Here is a 22,960-nt window from a genome sequence, read left to right as displayed (position 1 = left end):
CCCGCATCACCGGAATCGAACACCCGTCATCGAATATCACGAATTACGTTACGAACATCTTGATTAGAAAATCAAAGTTTTTCCACACCACCCCATGTTTCACCAAGAAATCTCATCGCTTTAGCGGTTTCAATGCCCGATTTATCAAATAACTGAAGCAATGCTCGGGTAACCGGATCTATATTTTTGGACCTTTGCATGAATTGTACTTTATTCGAGGTTACCATATCATGATCATGCTCTAATTTAACTAAAGTTACTTCCCATTTATCATTTTTAACTCTATGAGTGACACACATTCGAGCACTACAATTTGTTCTCGGAATTACATCTCTAATCCTTCTTTTTTCCTTTCTTTCATCATCAACATCCAATTTCGTACTAGAACCTAGTCTTCCACCCTTACGACAAATATACAAACGAGAGGAGATACCATTATCCCGTGAATGTCTATGAGTACTCCTAATAATAATCTCAAATCCAACACTTCTACCATAATCTCTATAAAATTTTTCAGCTTCATCCAAAGTGTTAAAAAACATACCAACGCAAGGCACAACACTATTCATATTTGATTTTGAAAAACCGTATCCTTTTTTGTCAAAACTCATATCATCATTTTCATCATCATCATCAACATCATCATCACTTATATTCATTTTCTCTCTTCTCTACAAAAATCATCATCATTCATTTTTCTTTTTCCCTTACAATCTCCCTCTTCTTTTTTATGATATTTCTCTTTTTCCATATACTCAATATCATCATCATCCATATTCTTTTTTTCCATATACTCAATATCATCATCATCCATATCCAATTTTTTTTACATTTATAATTATCAACATCTATCAATTCATTAACATCATCTACAATAAGTTTACGATAAACCGGATTTTTCCCAACGGGTGTAAAATAATCAAAATCGTCATGCTCACTAGATGAACTTGAATAATTAAATAAATGAGATGTCATAGTAAAAAAAAACTTACCTCTTTTTGGCTCCAAATTGAAAAATGATAGAGAAAAATGGTGAAATTGGGTTTATAAAGCAAAAAACGAAGCTGGTAAGGTAAATTTAATGCACACTTCCGCAATGATTCAATGCGGAAGGTGTATTTAATGCTTCAGCCAACCCACGCGCTAAAACGCGCAGAAATTGTCAAAACATTAGTTCCTTCCGCAATGATTCATTGCGGAAGCAAAAGCTTACGCTATGATTCATTGCAGAAGCAGTTTTGATAATTGTTTATTTTTTGTTTTTTTTGGTGAAGAAAATAATTAGTAAAAAAAATTTAAAATTCATAACAACATTCATGTTACTTGTCAATATTACATAAATTTTTTATATCAAAAAATTATTATTTTTTAATTATTATTGTATATTTTGCCTTATTTTTTGAAAATAATACATTAAATATTTAAAAAAATTGTCTAAACATATAATACTTAATTTTAATTTGTTTTTTATAATATATAGGTATGTGAAAAAATAAATAAATATTATTTTGTTGAGAACATATATTAAGCACTTGATAAGTATTAATGGAGTACAATGTCTATTAGTAAGTTGTTTCATTTCATTTGAAATTTCTAATATTGAATGTTTCATGTTATCTTCAACATTTAAATCTCCATTATTAAATTTGATGATAAATAAATTTGAATTTATAGTTTTATGTTTGATTTTTATATTTTTTAAAAATAAAGTACTTAATAAAATTTAAGAAATAGATTTATATTGAATTAAACATTGAATAAAATTTAAAATAAAAAAAGAACCACTTCCCTTACTTACCATCATATTAGTTCGAGGGACGTATTTATTTTTAAAAAATAACATAATTGTTTTAAAATATAAATATTATTTTTGTTTTAAATTATAAATATATTTAAATCAGAAACACATTTAAAGCACATATTATTAAATAATTAAAAAAAAAACAAAATTCTTCCGCATTGTTTCATTGCGGAAGTCCTCCGCATTGTTTCATTGCGGAAGTCCTCCGCATTGTTTCATTGCGGAAGTCCTCCGTGTAAGTCATATGTCATAGCCTATTTGTATATTCGAGGATTCAACTCAACTCAAATAAGAATGTAATAAGTAAATAGTGGATCTACCGTCAGAGAGATCTCGCAAAGTAATATCTGTCAAAGGATTCAGAGACAATGTTCATCTACAGACTTGAGGAGTTAATTCACTGGAAGAAGTTCAAGAAGTTGATCATGCCTCAGTGATATAAATCAAGATCGTGGATTTAATCAAGTGACAGAGATCTCGTCAGGGTATCAATAAATTACAAGGATTTAATCTGAAGAAAATCAAAGTGTCAAAGTCAAGACATGAAGAAACGTCACGGAAGTTAGTCACTCATGAACCAGACAGTACATCGAGTGTCAGCGTTGAAGTGGTGGAATTGATTCATAATTTTCAGTGATTTTCAGAAGATTTGCAGAAGAATGGTTGCTGCTCAAGACTAGAATTAATTCTCTATTAATTAATTAAGTCATCTAATTTAATTAAGAAAATAAATTATATCTGCGAAGAATAATTTATTTATTAATTGAATTAATTGATTAATTAATTCTGAATTAATTCTAGGAATTTTAGGAATTTTCAGAAGTTTAATTGGATTAAATTCAAGCATTAAATCAGCAAGACAATTGAAAATGAACTAGCATGACAATCAGGATTGTCATACCGATTGTCATGCTAGGCCATATTCAATTGTCACACCGAAAGTTACTCTAGGAGGATGATTGTCTTGCTAGTTCATTCTGATTGTCATGCTAGTTCATTCAGATTGTCTTGCTAGTTCAATCAATTGTCCTACCGAAAGTCTTGCCAGCTATAGGATTGTCATGCCAATTAAATTCTATTCAGCTGATTGATTAAATAGAAGCAGAGAAGCAGCATCTCAAAAATAATCCAACACACAAGTCAAGAACAAAAGAGCAGCCGCCTTGAAATATAAAATCATCTTCTCTGCAGAAATTCAAGATCAATTTCTAGTTTGTTAATGTTAAATCCAAACCACTAGAATTATTTATCTTGTTCTTGTGTAACAATCTAGCGGATCAAAATCCCTAGAACTTAATCTCAAATCGCGTTTAGCATTTGATTCTAATTATTGCAAAAATAGAAAAAGTTCATGTCGAATTTATTCTAGATTTGTGATAATTGATTTGAGATTAATACCTTGTAATCGATACAGTTGTTGTAACACCTTTCAAGTTTAATAATATTTTTATTTAACTTGAATTTTGTTTCACATTTTTTTTATTCCGCATTTTATTCGATTATTTGGTAACGTTTGTATTCAACCCCCCTTCTACAAACACATTGGGACCCAACAATTGGTATCAGAGCCTTCTGATTAACGAACAAATCAAGATCCTAGACTTTTGTGATTTTTCAACTCCTTGAATTTTTATTTATTCAAAAATTCATAATGACTTCACATAAAGTTGGAACCGTTAAAATTCCACAATTTGATAAAGAGAATTATATCATGTGGAAGAAGAAGATGCTATTATTTTTACAAGTTGCAAATCCCAAATATTCAAACTTGTTAAAGAAGGGTATAAAAACTCCGATGGTTATTGAACCGGAGGTAATAATAGATGGTGTGGTGACTACTGAAGCTAGAACCTATCCAAAAGAGCCTGAAGATTTTACTCCTGCTGAGAAGGAAGAAGCCTCCTTGGATGCCAGCCTTCAATTAATATTAATTGATTCCCTTGATCCCTTGATGAACAGACATGTGATGAACTGTAAAAATTCCAAACACATGTGGGAAACTATTGAGGTGATTAATGAAGGCACAGAGGAAGTTAGGGAGAACAAGTTGGAAATCCTAACCTCTGAATATGAACATTTCAAATCAAATCCAGGAGAAGGAATTACTGAAGTGTTTGAGAGGTACAATGCGTTGATCAACAACCTGAACATCAATGTAAAGTATTATTCAATCAGGGAGGTCAACAAAAAGTTCCTTTTAACACTGCCAGCTCATCTTGAACATAGAATCACTGCCATTAGAGAAGCTAGAGATCTGAGTGAGATTTCTTTGGACAGGCTCTATGGAGTGTTAAAAACCTATGAGTTGGAGCAGATTCAACAGAAGGAAGTCTACGGGAAGGATAGAATGGTCAGCACATCTACTGCACTTGTAGCTGAAGGTCAACAACAACAACAATCTCAACAGTTAGAAAGAATGGTACAGTTTTCCAAGGGTGAGGAAAATGAGTTAGTAGCAGAATATGATCCTCCTACTACAAATCAATCAAGTGATGATTTTTATTCCTTGGAAGAGCTGGAGCAATTGGAAGATGAATCAATGGCCCAAATTGTCAAGAGATTCTCCCATGTCAGATTCAAGAGGAATCCCAAGATTAAGTACAAGTCCAACTACAACAAATTCCAGAAAGGTGGATCTTCATCCTCTAACACCAGCAGTGGTGGATACAAAACAGGGATGGTTGATTGGAGCACCATTAGATGCTATAACTGCAATGAGTTGGGACACTTTGCCACAGAATGTAGAAAGCCAAAGCAAGTAAGAAAGAACTCTGAAAGGGCTTATCTGGCAAAGGGAAGAAGCTGGGATGATACTGACAGTGAAGATGAAGATGAAGGAAATCTTGCTCTTATGGCTATTGATGGAAAAGCTTCATCGTCAAGAATAGAGGTAAAACTTTCTGATGCTGAAATGGTTTATCATCTAAGAGGTAACTTAGATTGTGCACGTCGTGATAATGAACTGTTAAGTTTACAGATCACAGACCTTGAGAAAGAGGTCAATGAATTAAGACTTGTGCACATTAATCAAGACAAATTAAAAGAACAGGTATCTTTTCTAGAGAATAGAGTTGACTGTTATAGAAAACTCGAAACTATTCTCAAAGACAAGATCACCGGTCTTGAGACTAAGGTTAGAGCCTACTTCAATTCTTGTTCGAAGGCTAAAGAGTTCTACAGTAAGCAAGCTGTTAATCAAACATCTGGAATAGGTTATGATTACAATGCTGCTATTGGAGAATTAGGCATAAACTCCCCTCCTCATGTATGTGCTAAAGGGAGGGAAGTACCACATGTGCTTAAGGGTGTTGATGAACCCCTCTATAAAGCATCAATTGCTGAACCATTTGATGCGACCTCTTCTGTTATTCATGAAGAAATACGTGCTGAAGATCATGCTAATGAGAAGATTGTTTCCAAGTCAAGTGAGTTGAAAGTTCCAGTCAAAGTTGTGAAAGCAACTGAGACTAACTCAGACACACATGAGTTGGATAACAATAATGCCATGTCTACCATACATAAATTGCCTGCTGTTAATCACTCTCATAAAGCATGTGGTGTTGCTAATTGTATGTCTTGTGCTTTTAATATGATGTATGCTTATTTTAATGGTAAGCATGTGTCTAATGATAAGACTACTCCTCGTCAGCATGTGAATAACAAGAAGCATGATAGGTCTAAGACTGCTAGTCCTTCTAAGGCTAGAAAGGAGACATTTGTGCCTAAGCTTAAACAGAAATTTGTTAAGGCTGTTTACAAGGTCAAATGTTCAGTCATTGAGAAAGTTGAGACAATTAAAATTAAAAATGTTGTTTTGCCTGACAAAGGACAGTTCTACAAGTATGCCGGGCCCAACCAAGTTTGGGTTCCGAAGAAGGTCTAATTCATTTGAAGTGCAGGGCATTAAACAGGTGTAACCGGTAGTGTGGATTCTTGACAGTGGATCATCAAGACATATGACCTGAGATAGAGCCCTGCTATCAAATGTGGATTGAGAAAGCTGGCCCCATGGTTACCTTTGGAGATAACAGCAAAGGTTTATCTGAGGGATATGGCTGTTTGCAAGCTGGGAATGTTATCATTGTAATTTTGTATATTGTGCTAGGTTATTATCAGGAAGCAGTATCTAACATATAGCACCAGTGACGAGACTTGAGAATATTACGACATATCAGGCACCTGCTGCATATTACACTTGGAATTGTACTCTAGTAAGATGTGTACAAGTGTACTCCTGATTGGTGAGTTAAAAGAAGAAGTCAGTGTACCACAGTTCATGGACTTTGCAGCTGCAGATCTATTGGACTATGCAATCTCTTCTTCACAATCTCACTTCAGGTTGGTATGAACTAGTATACTGCTCAAGCAATCGTCAAGGACATGGTATGGCACTCTAACAGAAGTTATAATTTTATATGAATAAGTAGAGTCGTCATATTAATAACTATCTTATCACTAAGCACAATCATATTGTTTTATATGTGCAGTGGTATATTGTTTATGCAACATAACAATTAGTATCTAAAGTACTTGACAAGTATCGGTCAATGATATCTTGTTAACATTATGTTGCAGATATTTGTAAGCTTTTGATATGAATGAGAATTACTTAGACTTTACCCTAAGTGATCAATGTTTTATCAAAAACTCATTCATATTGAAAAACAAAATCAAACTTCTTTCTACATTAGTGATTTCTTATGTCATGTAAAATCTTTTGAAATCACTATTATAAATCATTTTCTCTCTATTACCATATGTTCTATGATACAGGTTCAGTCTCCAATGACTTTCTTTCATTGACAGTCATGAGGTTGAAAACCCACAACGTCTATCCCAGACTGTAAAGACAAACACAAAAACAGAACCAACCAACACTCTTTTACCACTAAAAGTAGTATGAATGAGCGTGAGGGAGATAGTGCCTAGTGCACCACATAAGGAAGGTTTTGTAGTCAACCCAGTAGCTCTGTCTCCTACATAGATGAGTAGTATTTAAACCGAGACAACTGCTAGCCCCCATACATCTTCTCAAAAAGATGTAATGGCTGAAAAGGCACAAAAACAGTTACTAGATTCATTCTCTCAACAGGGTAAGTCTATTGAATTTTGCCTGTCGGCCAAGGTATCCGATGTAGTGTCACCACTTCAAACATAAACAATTCTTGATTCACAAGGAGAGGTTACACACACAAAGGATGAGTTGATGGAAACAAGAGTTTCGACCATTTTAAGGTCAGATTCGATTGTTCAAGGTTCGTTAGTGGACCAATTGCCTTTACAGGTGTTAGGAGAGGATACTGATCCAAAAGCCATATGTCAGTGGTCAGTGTCTACCTCCCCAGGCTTAAATCCCCTGGATGCATCTGCGGATAGTGGATCTGACATAGGCGCAGATCGGCAACTTGTTGACAATGATTCAGATATTACCTGATGAGTCACAAGGAAGTGTCTTCACAGACATTAGAAGGGAACTTTGATCTTTATGCTAAAATCGTTGGATCATTGTTTACCTTCCCAGAATTCAAATCTGGAACCCTAAAAGGGAAACTAGCAACTTGTAAATTATGACTCAGATTCATCTGACGAGTTTAACAAGGATGGGGATTTGTGAACTCCCATTGCACCACCTGTGACCTCCTTTAAGGATGGCTAAGGTGATTTTCCTTGCAGGTACAGCTGGATTATGGAGCTATGAGAGAAGAGTGATACACTTGTGAGAATGAGTGTAAACACGAGTGGAGAGAAGAGTGAAACACATGTGAGGTACACTAAACAGAATCACACACTCACAGTGAGGTAGAAAGAGAAACTACTTGTTATTTCTTTTCCAACCAAGTGAAATATGAGAACTCCTTCAGACGACGGCATACATTCCTTCTTTAAGGGGGAGATAAAAGCTTAAGAAATAGTTTGGAGGATTCCTCAACTAAGGGGGAGAAATAGCAGGGAGGAAGAAAAAGATCCTAAAAATGTACACTACACCACACCATTGTTGTTTGTAACTACGGATCCTATTGTACGGGAGAGGTGGTAAACACAAGGTGATTTCCTAGTAAGGGAAGAAGCAGTTAGGGGAGTACCATTGGTTTTTATCTGCGGATCCTATTGTACGGGAGAGGTGGTAAAACGAAGGTGATCTTCTTTAATCAGTTGATTCTCATAGGGGGAGAAGCAAGAGATATGGGCTTCTCAACAGGAAATGTGGTTGTACAAATGAAGATGGAACTACTTGAAGATATGTTCAGTCTAGAGGAACATCTACTTGGAATCTGGAAAATGTTAAATCTCATCCAGAACTTTTCTGCTATTTACTTTGCATGTATGTTTATATCTTTTTCTTATTTGTTAGTTGAGTTATCCTCTAGGTATTTGTGTGTTATTGTCTAACAAACAAATAGGGGGAGATTGTAAGTCATATGTCATAGCCTATTTGTATATTCGAGGATTCAACTCAACTCAAATAAGAATGTAATAAGTAAATAGTGGATCTACCGTCAGAGAGATCTCGCAAAGTAATATCTGTCAAAGGATTCAGAGACAATGTTCATCTACAGACTTGAGGAGTTAATTCACTGGAAGAAGTTCAAGAAGTTGATCATGCCTCAGTGATATAAATCAAGATCGTGGATTTAATCAAGTGACAGAGATCTCGTCAGGGTATCAATAAATTACAAGGATTTAATCTGAAGAAAATCAAAGTGTCAAAGTCAAGACATGAAGAAACGTCACGGAAGTTAGTCACTCATGAACCAGACAGTACATCGAGTGTCAGCGTTGAAGTGGTGGAATTGATTCATAATTTTCAGTGATTTTCAGAAGATTTGCAGAAGAATGGTTGCTGCTCAAGACTAGAATTAATTCTCTATTAATTAATTAAGTCATCTAATTTAATTAAGAAAATAAATTATATCTGCGAAGAATAATTTATTTATTAATTGAATTAATTGATTAATTAATTCTGAATTAATTCTAGGAATTTTAGGAATTTTCAGAAGTTTAATTGGATTAAATTCAAGCATTAAATCAGCAAGACAATTGAAAATGAACTAGCATGACAATCAGGATTGTCATACCGATTGTCATGCTAGGCCATATTCAATTGTCACACCGAAAGTTACTCTAGGAGGATGATTGTCTTGCTAGTTCATTCTGATTGTCATGCTAGTTCATTCAGATTGTCTTGCTAGTTCAATCAATTGTCCTACCGAAAGTCTTGCCAGCTATAGGATTGTCATGCCAATTAAATTCTATTCAGCTGATTGATTAAATAGAAGCAGAGAAGCAGCATCTCAAAAATAATCCAACACACAAGTCAAGAACAAAAGAGCAGCCGCCTTGAAATATAAAATCATCTTCTCTGCAGAAATTCAAGATCAATTTCTAGTTTGTTAATGTTAAATCCAAACCACTAGAATTATTTATCTTGTTCTTGTGTAACAATCTAGCGGATCAAAATCCCTAGAACTTAATCTCAAATCGCGTTTAGCATTTGATTCTAATTATTGCAAAAATAGAAAAAGTTCATGTCGAATTTATTCTAGATTTGTGATAATTGATTTGAGATTAATACCTTGTAATCGATACAGTTGTTGTAACACCTTTCAAGTTTAATAATATTTTTATTTAACTTGAATTTTGTTTCACATTTTTTTATTCCGCATTTTATTCGATTATTTGGTAACGTTTGTATTCAACCCCCCTTCTACAAACACATTGGGACCCAACACTCCGCATTGTTTCATTGCGGAAGTATTCTGCATTGTTTCATTGCGGAAGTCTTCCGCCTTGAAACATTGCGGAAGTCTTTTTCTGTTGAGTCCCAACACGTGGAGCCCACTGTGGCTGTGGAATTTTACCCATGAATTAATATTCTGAAAATATATTGAAAAAAAAACTGTTTTGAACTTGAGATGGGAAGGGGAAACCTATATGCAGCTATGAAAAGGTCTACTTGGGTTCAGCTATGATTTCCACCTGGTAATAAGATACTTATACTAGCACCATACAACAAGCATTTCCGGCTGAAGTAGAATTTTATTCATTTTTCCCAAATTCAGATTCGAGTTAACTTAATCTGCATTAACGACATGTAACGATATGATGTAGGAGAAGTTGTCCGGAGCAGCGGCAGCAGCAGCAAACTTATACTATTTCAACCACTACTGGTGGAGGATATGGAACTGCTGACAGATAGCAAAATGCCTTATAAATATAATAAAATATTATATAACATTGATTTAAAATAATATATATATATATCAACTCTAACAATATGTCTTATATTTGTATATTTTTATTAAAATAATAATATATATTTGAATTATAATTAGAGGGAAAGGAAATGATGAGAGGAGAGAGATGTGTAAAATAATTTTTTTACAAAAATAAATGAAATAGGGAATGTGACCTGTGATGGAGATTCTAGTGTTTTAAGGCACTATTAGAACATTGCTTCATCTTTTTGTGCAAGATATCTCAAATTGTAATTTAGGACAATATTTTAGAGTACTCTTGGAATTACTCATGAAATGAGAGAAATGACATAAAAGATCAAGGAGAAGCTACCTGGTAGCAGTCAGCCAAGCCGTTACTGGGAAACGTATTTGGTGTAGTGCTACGATCAAGAGTCATGACATTTCATATCCTGTCTAGTCGGTATATGGTTAATAGGCTAAAACATAATTAAACTGATTTAAAATTTGCAGCTATATTACTGTAATTAAAAAGTTTGCACTCGACTAAGTAAACTAATATAAACTTTTAATTAATTAATTGAATTGTTAAAAAGTTAGCAATTAAATTATTAAACCGATGGTCAACTTACAATTCGGTAATCAAAGTCAAAAAATTATAAAATAACACATATTTTCATTTATACATATTTATTTACTTAATTAAATTATTAATTTAGTTTTTAATATTAAAATTAACATTTGAAATCAAATTTGTATTTATCGAAAATCATAAAAATGAAAATCGTGTTTTAAATATTATATTATAATTTTTTCACGGTTAGATTTAGGCCATGTCTGTAAGTTAGCTTTTTGAGATAAAATTAGATTATTATATTAAATTAGATGTTTGTCCAGATGAAAAAGATAATATTGGTACTTGCTAGTTGGCTATTGAAATGATTTTTTGGTCCCAATAAGCTAATTTTGAAAAAGGTCCTCAGAGGAGTTTTTTCATTGACATGTGTATAATTAAAGTACAAACAACTAATTCAAATATCTATCTATTAAACACTTTCTTTAAAACAGCTAAATTGAATCAGTTATTTAAAACAACTTACCCAGTCAGCTAGTCAAAACAGTTATTTCAAAATTACAGCTAACAACTAATTCCCAAACATGGGTTTAGAGAGATTGGGAGAGTGAGATGGTTTGAGAAATTTGCAAGTTTATTTTTATTTAGTTCCCATTTATAACTTTATTTTTATTTAATAATCCTAGTTACAATTTTTTATTAATCTAGTAATGTAAATGCAAGTTGGGGTTAAGTTCAATTTTATAAGTTGCAAGTTCAGTTTTAATTATATTAATGATTCAAACAAGTTGGGGTTGAGTTCAGTTTTATAAGTTGCAAGTTCAGTTTTAATTATATTAATGATTCAAGTTTTTTAAGTTCACTAAGCCAATTGTAAGTTTTAGTTCATTTCAATTATATTTTAATCTATTAACCCATTAGACTAAACAACCAAACCTAAGACAAGAGGTCTGCAGAAACAATTACTAGACAAACTGAACTAAGATTTAAGATCATAAAATATTTGTACAACAAAAACATTATTATAAAATCAGATGTTTAGTCCCGCCTATTTGCTCACTCCATTAAAGTACGTAAAATAGTATACACGTCTGAGTCTTAATTCTCATAAATTCTTCCTGTTCCAAGTGAGGTTTCACAGAAATAGCTTAAAGTTTAACTTTCTCAGCTCCATTTGATCAATTATATAGTCAAAGCACCTTTCAAAAATCCTTACTTACCCAACAAATTAACAATTCAGGCAGAACGCTCCTTCAACTTCTGCATACAATGATACTTATATGTCAGATAAGATCGAAGAAGTAATTTCCTCATTCTGCCAGTCCTGCACGAGTACATGCAGAAAGTGCACCTAGAGGTGGCCAGACGGGCGGTTCAAACCGGCCGAACTCGCCCCGGCTCGCCAACAAAACCGTATAAATTCAATCCGTCGCGGGGCGACTTAAACTCGGCACGACCCGGGAATAGTAACGAGGCGAGTACGGGTTGAATATTTGTTAACCGCAGACCGGCACGGCACGACTCGCATCACCGGCACGGCACGACAACTTGTAGACCCGCCTGTACAGCACGGCACGCCAGCCTGTGTGAACCGCCTACCCGCGTGAACTTTCTGAACATGTAACATGCATATACTATCTGTATCTGGTTTTAATAGTTAAGTGATTATAACTTATGTTAATGTGTTGGTTCTTGTAATTGTTTGTATTTGCTACGACAAAAACGTGGTCGACTCCCTCCAAATTATGGCAGCAACGCCACTAATTACGTCTAAAATTTAACTCATTTTATCAACTAATTTATTTTTGAGATGAATATTTAATACAATTTTGGAAAAAAATAAAATCAAGATAATTATCGGTATAATTGTTAGTTGTTTACAATTTAATTGTTATAATATTATAACTAAAATAATTGCAACTTGCACAAATAGATGATAAACAAGCTGCTTGATTTTTATAATATATTATAACTAAATGAATATTATAAGCCTTCTTGCACAAACAGATTGATAAACAAGCCTTCTTGTTTGATTCTGCAACTCGTCCCAACCTGTGTCGCCCCGCAAACCGCCGACTCGCCCCGCCAACCGCAGACACGCACCGCTTATAGCCTTAAATTCTTGCAGTTCTGTCTTACATTTACCTAACCCGTGTAGCTCGTATAAACCGCAAGCTGCATGCGACTTCAACTTCCCTGACTCGGCATGAACCCGGCACGAATCGTACAGTTAAACGTGCCGTCTACGAGTCGTGAGGAGACTCGGCCCGCCAAAAACCCGGCACGGCACGTCCGGCACACTCGTTTGACCACCACTAAGTGCACCTATAAAGGCCATTTGAACCATGCAAGGGTCATTTAGTCAGAAAATTCATCATAGAATGCTGGAGAAAATGTGACTGCAGCATGTTAATAAAGTTGGTCATGGGTTCGAATACCACAGGAGGAGAATTTATGATTATGCCTCCTGAGTCAGAGCCTGTCGCTTAAATGTAGTTTAGCTTGGTTCACGTGGTTTGCAGGTAGACCTGGCCATATGTGCGGTCCGTGCGTGCTGGGCTGGGCCGCACACGGGTTGGACACTCGAAATGGTAACACTGAACCGGCCTGTTAATTAACGAACCGGGTTCGGGCCGGGCTCGAATCCAGGAAACCGAAGTCGTAACCGCACAAGAAAATAACCGCGTATGAGTTGTGCGGGCTCGTGCGGTTAACCCGCGGGCCGTGCGTGCTTTTCAAAGCACCGCCAGCATTCTCTCTTCTTTCTGCCTTTCACTTTAGAGTCTTTCACTTTAGAGTTTTTCACTTCCGTTAAACTGTACATACAAAACACACTTACTTACAAACATACATATATGTTTGACGTGGTCGAATCGAATGTTGCCATTAAACCCTAACCTCATCTTCTCTCCCTCCTCATTTCCACCTCTCTCCCCGCCGTCTTCTTCCTTCCGGTGCCTCGCCGTGGTTCCGGCCGGCCCTTCATTTCCCCGGCAGTGGTTCAGTTTCACGACCATCACCAACGTCTCCAATCTTATCAGCTTCGAAAACGACGTCGTTTGGTATATTGTTGTTATAAATGTGTTGATTGAGTTCTGTGTGTGGACCAATCTTACCGCCTTCTGCTCGAGCAGTGCGGGTTAGTGCCGGGCCGGGCTCGGTCCCGGTTTTCAAGTATTATATTCGTAACCGGCTCAACTAATTTGACGAATTGTGCGGGTTTGAACCGGCCCGATTCGGGCCGAATAATTACGGGTTTCCGTACGAACCGGTCCCGAATGTGCGGTTCAAACCCGCACATTTGGCCAGCTCTATTTGCAGGCTATTGCGTGAGCCCGTAGGGTTTATCCAGTGCGCACCCGAAGGGTAGCGGCTGCGGGTTACCTACGCAAAAAAAAATAAAAAAATTTACAAGAAAGTTGCAGGTATTATTGACTAAAGAGGGTAAAGGTTGGGGTCTTCGAACACTCGATTTGCTCAAAGGTGCTTTTTGTATGCGAGTATGTTGAAAGAAATTTAATCAACATGGAATTATATGAACGGAACAAGCAAAACGACGAGAACAAAATACATACCCAGTTTACGTCATCAGAAAGAGTTTTGAAGGATGAAGATGCACTTTGTTTGGATGCAACATATTATGGAAATGTTGCACTGTTTATGATTCATAGATGCCATGATGCAAACTTGCTAGCAATACCTGTTTTATATTTGCTAATTTGCTAGCAATACCTGTTGAAGTAGAGTCTCCTGATCACCATTTCTAACATATTGCATTTTTTCCAAGGAAAAAAAAGTTAGAGCTTTGGTGGAGCTAACTTGGGACTACGGGCTAGATGTTGATGATCAAAGTCACCCTATTGATGCATTTGAATGTTGCTGCAACAGTCCATTTTGCCGAGGCACAAGGAGAGAAGGTTCAAGATCCTTGGTAGTATATCAGGGTTAAGCACTCGAACAGCTAATATCAGGAGTTTGATCTGGCACTGAGATTCCAGGGTGCTGTAATACATGATAATGTTTTTCTAGTGCACAAGTTCCGATTTCTTTTACAGATACTTCGGAAGTCTGACATTCGGGATACATAGGAAGTCTTTTTGAACTGATTTTTTTATTTTTAGCCTCTAAACTCATGCAAAAAAAATATTTCATCCGGGGGGGAGAACTAGGTGATGCAAATTTAAAGTTTAAATACTTGTACCATATGTGAATTTACAATATATTTTGGATAATTCAAAAAAAAAAACTCATTCTTCTTCGGTATTGTAGTCGTTCTGTTTCGTATTGCTAGTGGACATGGTTATATGATCTCAAGTCTGTTAGTTTCTAATGATTTGAGTCTGTTTCTAGGTTGCATCTTTAGTCCGCACTGAGCACAAGCCACTGATGGCACATCACTATAAAAAAATTCAGTCACAAAAAATTAATTTCAGTAACACGAAATAGAAAATTTTTCTACACAGGTAGAAAAAAGTTGAAATATGCAAGTAATGATAGTGTAAAATTTTCGAGCATTAATCTTGAAATTCTTAACTCTAATGTTGATTTTCTTAACTTATGACTTTCTAATGTTCGGAACGCCACAATTGCTTATAAAATTTTGTTAATTATACCATTTACACTGGCCTCTCTGTAGAAAGAAGTTTTCGAAATTTAAGTGAACAAGTCTTAAATGTGTTGGAGCAATGAATTGTTCATGATATCCATTGAGAAGGATCAGGATACTAGGTGTTTTTTGGTCCTTCTGGATGTGGCTTAAAGAAAGTTAATGAGGATCTGTGTTTTTTGGTCTTTAATAAATTCTGGGTAGAATATAAGGCTTAACAGTTCATTGAAGAAAGTTCTATATACAAGTTAACGGAGAATCCAAAATAATTAAGTTTTACACAACGCCCCAACTCTTGGACTCCACTAAACATAATTATTGATGCTTCGTATTTCTCAGCCTGCCTTTTAATGAGCTACATTTTTCATTTTCCGAAAGGATAACAACTCTGCAAAACAGAAAGAATTTGAATAGTTTTTTACCAGTAATAAATAGAAATAATGCAGTCAGGCAAGTATTATTCATCATCCACTTTATATACGAGTTGAGAGTAACATTTTGTTGGCAGCCAAAACTAAGTAAAGCTACTAGTACTAATTCAAAAATATGATAGTTCAAGAAAATTCTGGTGACCATGTATCTGGTGTTGATGCATCCCTTGTGTCAACTTACAATGATAGAATTCGACCCCTTTTAGATGCCATCGACAAGCTTCGAAATCTTAATGTTATGCAAGAAGGGATTCAACTCCCTACTATTGTTGTTGTTGGTGATCAGTCTTCTGGAAAGTCCAGTGTCCTGGAATCTCTTGCTGGTATCAGCTTGCCGCGGGGCGACGGAATTTGTACCAGGGTCCCTCTTGTTATCAGGCTGCAGAATCATGCACAATCTGACTCGAATCTTCAGTTGGAGTATCTTACAAAAGTGGTTCCTACTGATGAATCAAATGTTGCGAAAGCGATTAACCAGGCCACTGATGAGATTGCAGGCAATGGAAAAGGGATATCTCATACACCACTGACTCTTGTTGTAAAGAAAAATGGTGTTCCTGATCTAACTATGATTGATTTACCTGGTATGATCATTCCCATAGTTCTCCAATCATTGTTTGGTAGATTTCAAAGGATTGTGTAACAAACAAAATATAAACATGCTAGTATAAAACAAAAAAAAAACCTAACATGCTATTATGACATGTTATAATTAATACAGTATTTGTTTATATATTTGTCTATTGCAACTATTAGTTTCTATCTGCAGATCTGTATAAGTAAAATTAACGAATAAATCATACATGTATATGATGTTGTCATAAAATGAAACATTTCAATAGGTATTACCAGAGTTCCGGTTCATGGGCAGCCTGAGGATATATATGAGCAAATTTCAGACATCATAATGGAATATATAAAGCCAGAAGAAAGTATTATACTAAATGTTCTCTCTGCCACTGTTGATTTTCCGACATGTGAATCTATCCGGATGTCACAGCTTGTGGACAAAACAGGAGAGAGGACTTTAGCAGTTGTTACAAAATCAGATAAAGCTCCTGATGGTTTGCATGACAAGGTGATGGCAAATGATGTGAAGATAGGTCTTGGCTATGTCTGTGTGAGGAATCGAATTGGTGACGAGTCTTATGAAGAAGCAAGGAAGAAAGAATCTAAGCTTTTTCAAGTTCATCCTCTGCTTAGAAACATTGACAAGTCAATGGTTGGTGTTCCTGTTTTGGCAGAAAGACTTGTGCAAATTCAAGCTAATATTATATCTAAATGCTTGCCGGATATTGTAAAGAAAATCAACACAAAGCTGACTGCAAATGTTTCTGAGCTCAATAATCTTCCTCGAAGACTTTCTTCAGTTGCAGAAGTGATAACTATTTTCATGAGGATTGTGGGGTTATTTAGAGAGTCTTTGAAAAAACTTCTTGTGAGGGGGGAGTTCGATGAATACCCCGATGATAAAAGTATGCATTGTACTGCTCGTTTAGCTGAGATGCTTGACAAGTTCTCAGAAGAAATAAAACTTAGTTCTAGTATTGACTCTTCAGAGAAGTTTTTGATGGCTGAAATTGAGGTTCTTGAGGAGACTAAAGCAATTGCGCTGCCCAACTTCCTTCCTCGTTCGGCCTTTGAAGCTCTGTTGCATCTAAAGATTAAAGCTATTGCGGAAATGCCAGCCAACTTTATTGCTCAAGTATGGGACTATGTTGAAACGGTTGTAATTGCTGTTGTTGGGCATCACTGTGAAAAATATTCACAATTTCAATCTCATATGACAATAGCAGCACGCAATTTGATTTCAAGTGTCAAAGAGAAGTCCAGTGAACGAGTTTTAGAGATTGTGGAAATGGAGAAGCTTGCAGGCTATACATGTGATCCTGAGTATCTGGCAGAGTGGAAAAAGCATCTGGCGTATAGTGGTAATTTGAACCAGAATAATTCAGTGGTTAATCTTGGAATTTTTGGGAACATTAATACTAGTCATCTGATGAACTATCCAGTTGGTATTAAAAGTGAAGCATTTGACTTGAAGTGTAGAGTGACTGCATACTGGAAGGTTGTTCTCAAAAGAATGGTTGATTGCATTGCTCTTCAACTGCTGCTGTCTATACAAAGGTTTGCAAATGGTGAAATGGAAGAGGAAATTGTGAGTGAAGTCATGGATACAAAAGAGGGCGGCATTGAGCGTTTGCTGATTGAAATGCCTTCTGTTGCCGTCAAGAGGGAAAGGCTGCACAAAAGTCTTAGCATACTGAAGGAATCTAGGGCTGTCCTTGCTAAGATCATGGACAAAACTGCAGTACCTAATGATTCTAGCATCTAATTAGTAGTGTGTAAGTTTAACTATGGTGCCTCGTTTCACTTACGGAAGTGGTATTATATTTAAGATATGCTCTATGGTATTGTGTTATGTACTTTCTAGTTATGTGTTTTCCAAGGATAATTAAACCAACTATTACCTAAATTAACCATATAACATAAATTTGTTCAAAGATCAGTAATAACTAGTAGCTGACTTGTGACTGGAGTTTTGTGGATAAAATGGAATCATAGAATTATGATCTATTGCTTTAAGTTTTCTAGACAGCATCAACTGAGTCGTATGTGTCTTTGTATTTAAAAGAAATATTACATATTTTCTACTTGTAGCCAAGTACATATTTTACCTTCAATCATGTTACATTCAGATAGCAGTACGATGTTCGTCAGGTGAAAGTATTGCTACTGGAGGTTGAAAGGAACATGTCTTTGATGCTTTTTTTTTGAACTGCAGTAAGGATTATTCATTTAACACGGAATGTGCAATGTAAAAGTTTGTACTTAATGAACACATGTAGGGAGAGGAGAACATAAAATTTGACTTGACACTGACCGGTTGAATCAGTTGTTTGCAGTAATCATCTTATTGCAAATGAAGTGAAAACATATATGTTTACCAGCAAACCCTTTGATTAGGCCATTACATTTGATTGACAGCTTAGATTATATGTCCTTTAACCAAAAATAGTATAAACCCAGAGTATTATTGCATCCCAGCCCTGTATTTTGGTGTAGTTTTAACATATCAGCCCTCATTCTAGCATTCCTCAGGTCTAGAACATAGCAAAAGCCATTAGAGTGAGGATGCGAACTGCAAACTATCTCCTGCAATAAGAACAATAATAACATTGTAGTAAACCTCTATCCAACAACACCCTGGTTGCTTCTTCACTATCATACATGTTTCCATATCTATCATACATGGTGATTGATGCATTAGAAATGGATCAAAGCAATCAATTTCCATCTGAAGTGCCTGGAGTAATTTGCTTCACTAGTGAATGTAGCTTCATTTAAAAAATATCTTCTTTTAGCCACATAAACACTTGTCTATTCCAGATACCATACCATTCCATGCAATTGTATCTTAAATAACAAATCTGCCTGTCACACTTTTCACAGATTCGACCACCTCTGATGAACCCATTTATTTCATTTTCTCAAGTATATCTCATGTTATTTCGTGCTATTTAATACAATGTGGTCGTGCCGGAGTGGTTATCGGGCATGACTAGAAATCATGTGGGTTCGCCCGCGCAGGTTCGAATCCTGCCGACCACGCTCTTTTTCTTTTCATTTTACCATAACAAAATTTTAGTTTTATAATATCTATTCTGAAATGATATTTTCAGCATTTTACTAGAATTAAATTTAATCAAATATAGGTTGTGTTAAAAAAACAGCAATTTAATTGTAATTGTAACATGTAAATAATAAAAACAAAAACACAATTCTTTTAAAAATTTACCATATAAACAAAGAACACAGAATTCTGTGAATTGTACAAGCACTGTCATTGTCAACTACAAACGTGTAGGGATAATTACTGGACGTAGTTAAAATGCATTAGATAACTGAGGTTTAATATAAGTTTTGTTGTTTCAGATTAACTTAAATGCAAATTGGTAGTCTTCTATTTAAAATGCTTAACGTGTGCACACATAAATAATACTAGTAATCTCCTGCAAAGTATATAGCAAAATGCTAGTTCAAGAAAATTTGAGTGACCACGTATCTGGAGTCGATGCACCACTTGTATCATCTTACAATGACAGGATTCGACCGCTTTTAGATGCCATCGACAAGCTTCGAGATCTTAATGTTATGCAAGAAGGCATTCAACTACCTACTATTGTTGTTGTTGGTGATCAGTCTTCTGGCAAGTCCAGTGTCCTTGAATCTCTTGCTGGTATTAGGCTGCCACGTGGAGATGGGATTTGTACCAGGGTCCCTCCCTCTTGTTATCAGCCTGCAGAATCATGAACTATCCGAAACACATCTTCAACTGGAGTATCTGACAGAAGTAATTTCTACGGATGAATCCAATGTAGCAAAAGCGATTAACCTGGCCACGAATGAGATTGCTGGCGATGGAAAAGGAATATCGCATACCCCTCTGACATCATAATGAAGTTTATAAAACCAGAAGAAAGTATAATACTCAACGTTTTCTCTCTGCGACTGTAGATTTCTCGACCTGTGAATCTATTCGCATGTCACAGCTTGTGGACAAAACAGGAGAGAGGACATTAGCAGTTGTAACAAAATCAGATAAAGCTCTTGCCGGGTTGCATGAGAAGGTGATGGCAGATGATGTGAAGATAGGTCTTGGCTATGTCTGTGTGAGGAATCGAATTGGTGACGAGTCTTATGAAGAAGCAAGGAAGAAAGAATCTAAGCTTTTTCAAACTCATCCTCTGCTTAGAAACATTGACAAGTCCATGGTCGGTGTTCCTGTCTTGGCAAAAAGACTTGTGCAAATTCAAGCTAATATTATGTCTAAATGCTTGCCTGATATCGTAAAGAAGATGAACATGAAGCTGAATGCAAATGTTTGTGAGCTCAATAATATGCCTCAAAAACTGTCTACTGTTTTCATGAGGATAGTTGGATTATGTACAGAGTCTTTGAAAAAACTTGTTTTAAGAGGTGAGTTCGATGAATACCCGGATGACAAACAAATGCATTGTACTGCTCTTTTAGCTAAAATGGTTCAGAAGTTCTCGGAAGAAACTAAAACTTAGTTCTGGTAATAACTCCCCGGAGAAGTTTTTGATGACTGAAATTGAGATTGTTGAGGAGACTAAAGCAATGGCGCTGCCTAACTTCCTTCCTCGGTCAGCTTTTCATGCTCTGTTACAGCTTAAGATTAAAGCATTTTCAGAAATGCCCGCCAACTTTATTTCTAAAGTATGGGACTATGTTGAAACAGTGGTAATTGCTGTAGTTGTGCATCATTGTGAGAACTATCCACAATTTAAGTCTCTGATGACAAGAGCAGCACGTGATTCGATTTCAAGTGTCAAAGAGAAGTCCACTGAACGAGTCTTAGAGATTGTGGAAATGGAGAAGATTACAGAGTATACATGTGATCCTGAATATCAGGCAGAGTAACTTGAACCAGGGTCATTTAGTGATTAATATTGAACCTTTTGGGAAAATTGATATTAGTCATTTGCAGAATGACTGCCTATTGGAATGTTGTCCAAAAAAGGATGGTCGATTGCATTGCTCTACAGTTGATGATGTTTGTACAGAGGTTTGCTAATGCTGAAATGGAAGCGGAAATTGTGAATGAAGTTATGGATACAAAAAAGGGTGGCATCGAGCGTTTGCTGGTTGAAATGCCTTTTATTGCTGCCAAGAGGGAAAGGTTGAACAAAAGTATAAGCTTACTTGAGGATTCAAGGGTTCTTCTTGCCAAGATCATGGACGAAATTGCTGTGGCTGATCCTCACTTGTAGTTCTAGTTCTACTTTTTAAATGCAAATTTATTATTCTCTATGTCACATTCAATTCACTACATGTTTCTTTTAATATTAGGGACCTTTGCCCTCATGCTACGCGTGCTAAGAAAAAAAAATATTTTTTTTTATTTTTCTGATTCGCACTAAATAAATTATTTTCCATTTTTTTTATAATTTGAATAATTTATTTTTTGCTAAAAAATAATATTGTCAAGTTTAGGTAAAAGTCTGTCAAATAATATTGCCATGAATAGTTTAGACAATACCAAAATTAATTAATGTTTTGACATAACATATTCTGCATGTTTTGACATGGTCGTAGTGTTAGAAAATGGAACCAACTTGAGATACAACAGAGATTCATGGGCATTAATATAAATTCATGGCCATGAATTTTTTCTGGGATACAGCATTCATGGCCATGAATTTTTTCTAGTTTTTTTTAACAATAACTAATAGTTGGAAGTTTGTTCCTTTCTAAAAGGACTTAAACTTTCATGTTTGGATCTAAGACATTTTCTTAGTGGAATCCATAGATAAATGGAGTTGTAATGACTAGCTTGAAATGGGTTTGTGGTCGATTAAATTGTAAAAACTTGAGTACCACATTGATATGGTAAAAGAGTGTTGGTGGCTTTATATTGTATAACATGCAAGTGTAGGGCACAACTACTAAGGCATGTGGGTCTGCATGGATGTTGTGTGGGCCTCGCACGCACACACGCGTCGCCGCCTCGCATCGTCACGCCGCGCCATGCCACGAGTGGGGTCGAAGGGTGAATGTCTCGGCGTCTCGCGTACGCGGGGCTGGGCGGGGCTAGGATTTATGGGCTTGGGCCTGTCTAACCGTTACAATTCTAAATAATATTCATATTGAAATATGTTTTAAGAAAAAGATTTATTTTAATTGAAACTGATCAGTTACGTTTTTAGGATTTTAATTAAGAAAAACCTTTGTGAGATTAACAGATAGATATACCTGTAAGAAACCCTAGCAGCCTCCTGATCTCATCTCCCTTGTCTCTCTCTGAATTTATACATACATACATAGGTTTTCTGAGCGACTGAGGTCTGATCGCCGTTGAACATTGTGCTGTTGTGAGATCGGTGTTCTGTTGTTGTTTTATCCTGAGAAGGTTTGTTAGGAATATATGTACATTAGTTTGATGATATGTTTAACAAAACACTTAAGTAGAAATCTAGTGTTTGTAGCCTCAACGGATAAGACCACTTTGGCTATCCGTTGATGGTGTAGCTTTACTTAGAAATAAGTCTAGTGTTGTAGCACATTTCAGTCTCTGAATTTGAGATATAATTCTTAAATGTTGAGGGAAATTATAAGTCATGTTGACTACTAAAGGATATGCAGATAGAAAGGCCAATTGTAAATATTTCATGCCTTGTAATTTTGTATAAATGAAATGGTGTAAACGGATAACTTAAAGACCTTCAACGGATGAGAAACAAAGCTTCAACGGATGTCTCTAAAGCTTCAACGGATAACATCCTTCAACGGATGAGTGCATCAACGGATAGAGCTTCAACTGCTAACACA

The 22,960-nt window shown here is 35.7% G+C and overlaps 2 protein-coding genes, 1 non-coding gene and 1 pseudogene across 3 annotated transcripts; 3 read left to right on the top strand and 1 right to left on the bottom strand.

The window, feature by feature from the left end:
- Window positions 1–71: 71 nt before the first annotated feature.
- On the bottom strand, window positions 72–569 carry LOC141680245 (protein FAR1-RELATED SEQUENCE 5-like). The gene has a single exon (XM_074486525.1). The coding sequence runs from the start codon at window positions 567–569 to the stop codon at window positions 72–74; it is 498 nt and encodes a 165-aa protein (XP_074342626.1).
- A 15,153-nt stretch (window positions 570–15,722) lies between these two features.
- On the top strand, window positions 15,723–17,942 carry LOC141680244 (dynamin-related protein 4C-like). The gene is made up of 2 exons (XM_074486524.1): window positions 15,723–16,191; window positions 16,450–17,942. Exons 1-2 carry the CDS (start codon window positions 15,723–15,725, stop codon window positions 17,940–17,942), a joined length of 1,962 nt encoding a protein of 653 aa, XP_074342625.1.
- Window positions 17,943–19,138: 1,196 nt separating this feature from the next.
- Window positions 19,139–19,219, top strand: TRNAS-AGA (transfer RNA serine (anticodon AGA)). The gene has a single exon. It is a non-coding gene; the product is annotated as a tRNA-Ser (tRNA).
- A 420-nt stretch (window positions 19,220–19,639) lies between these two features.
- On the top strand, window positions 19,640–21,402 carry LOC141680243 (dynamin-related protein 4C-like; annotated as a pseudogene).
- Window positions 21,403–22,960: the final 1,558 nt, after the last annotated feature.

The sequence above is a fragment of the Apium graveolens genome, chromosome 8, assembly GCF_009905375.1.
Source record: "Apium graveolens cultivar Ventura chromosome 8, ASM990537v1, whole genome shotgun sequence".
NCBI lineage: Eukaryota > Viridiplantae > Streptophyta > Magnoliopsida > Apiales > Apiaceae > Apium > Apium graveolens.
This window is presented reverse-complemented; position numbering and strand designations above follow the sequence as displayed.

What these genes read in the sequence shown, in the direction of transcription:
- LOC141680245 (XM_074486525.1), bottom strand. Translation starts at nt 569, where the DNA reads ATGAATAGTGTTGTGCCTTGCGTTGGTATGTTTTTTAACACTTTGGAT.
- LOC141680244 (XM_074486524.1), top strand. Translation starts at nt 15,723, where the DNA reads ATGATAGTTCAAGAAAATTCTGGTGACCATGTATCTGGTGTTGATGCA. An exon ending in AACTATGATTGATTTACCTG is followed by an intron (nt 16,192 to 16,449) that starts GTATGATCATTC and finishes ACATTTCAATAG; the next exon opens with GTATTACCAGAGTTCCGGTT.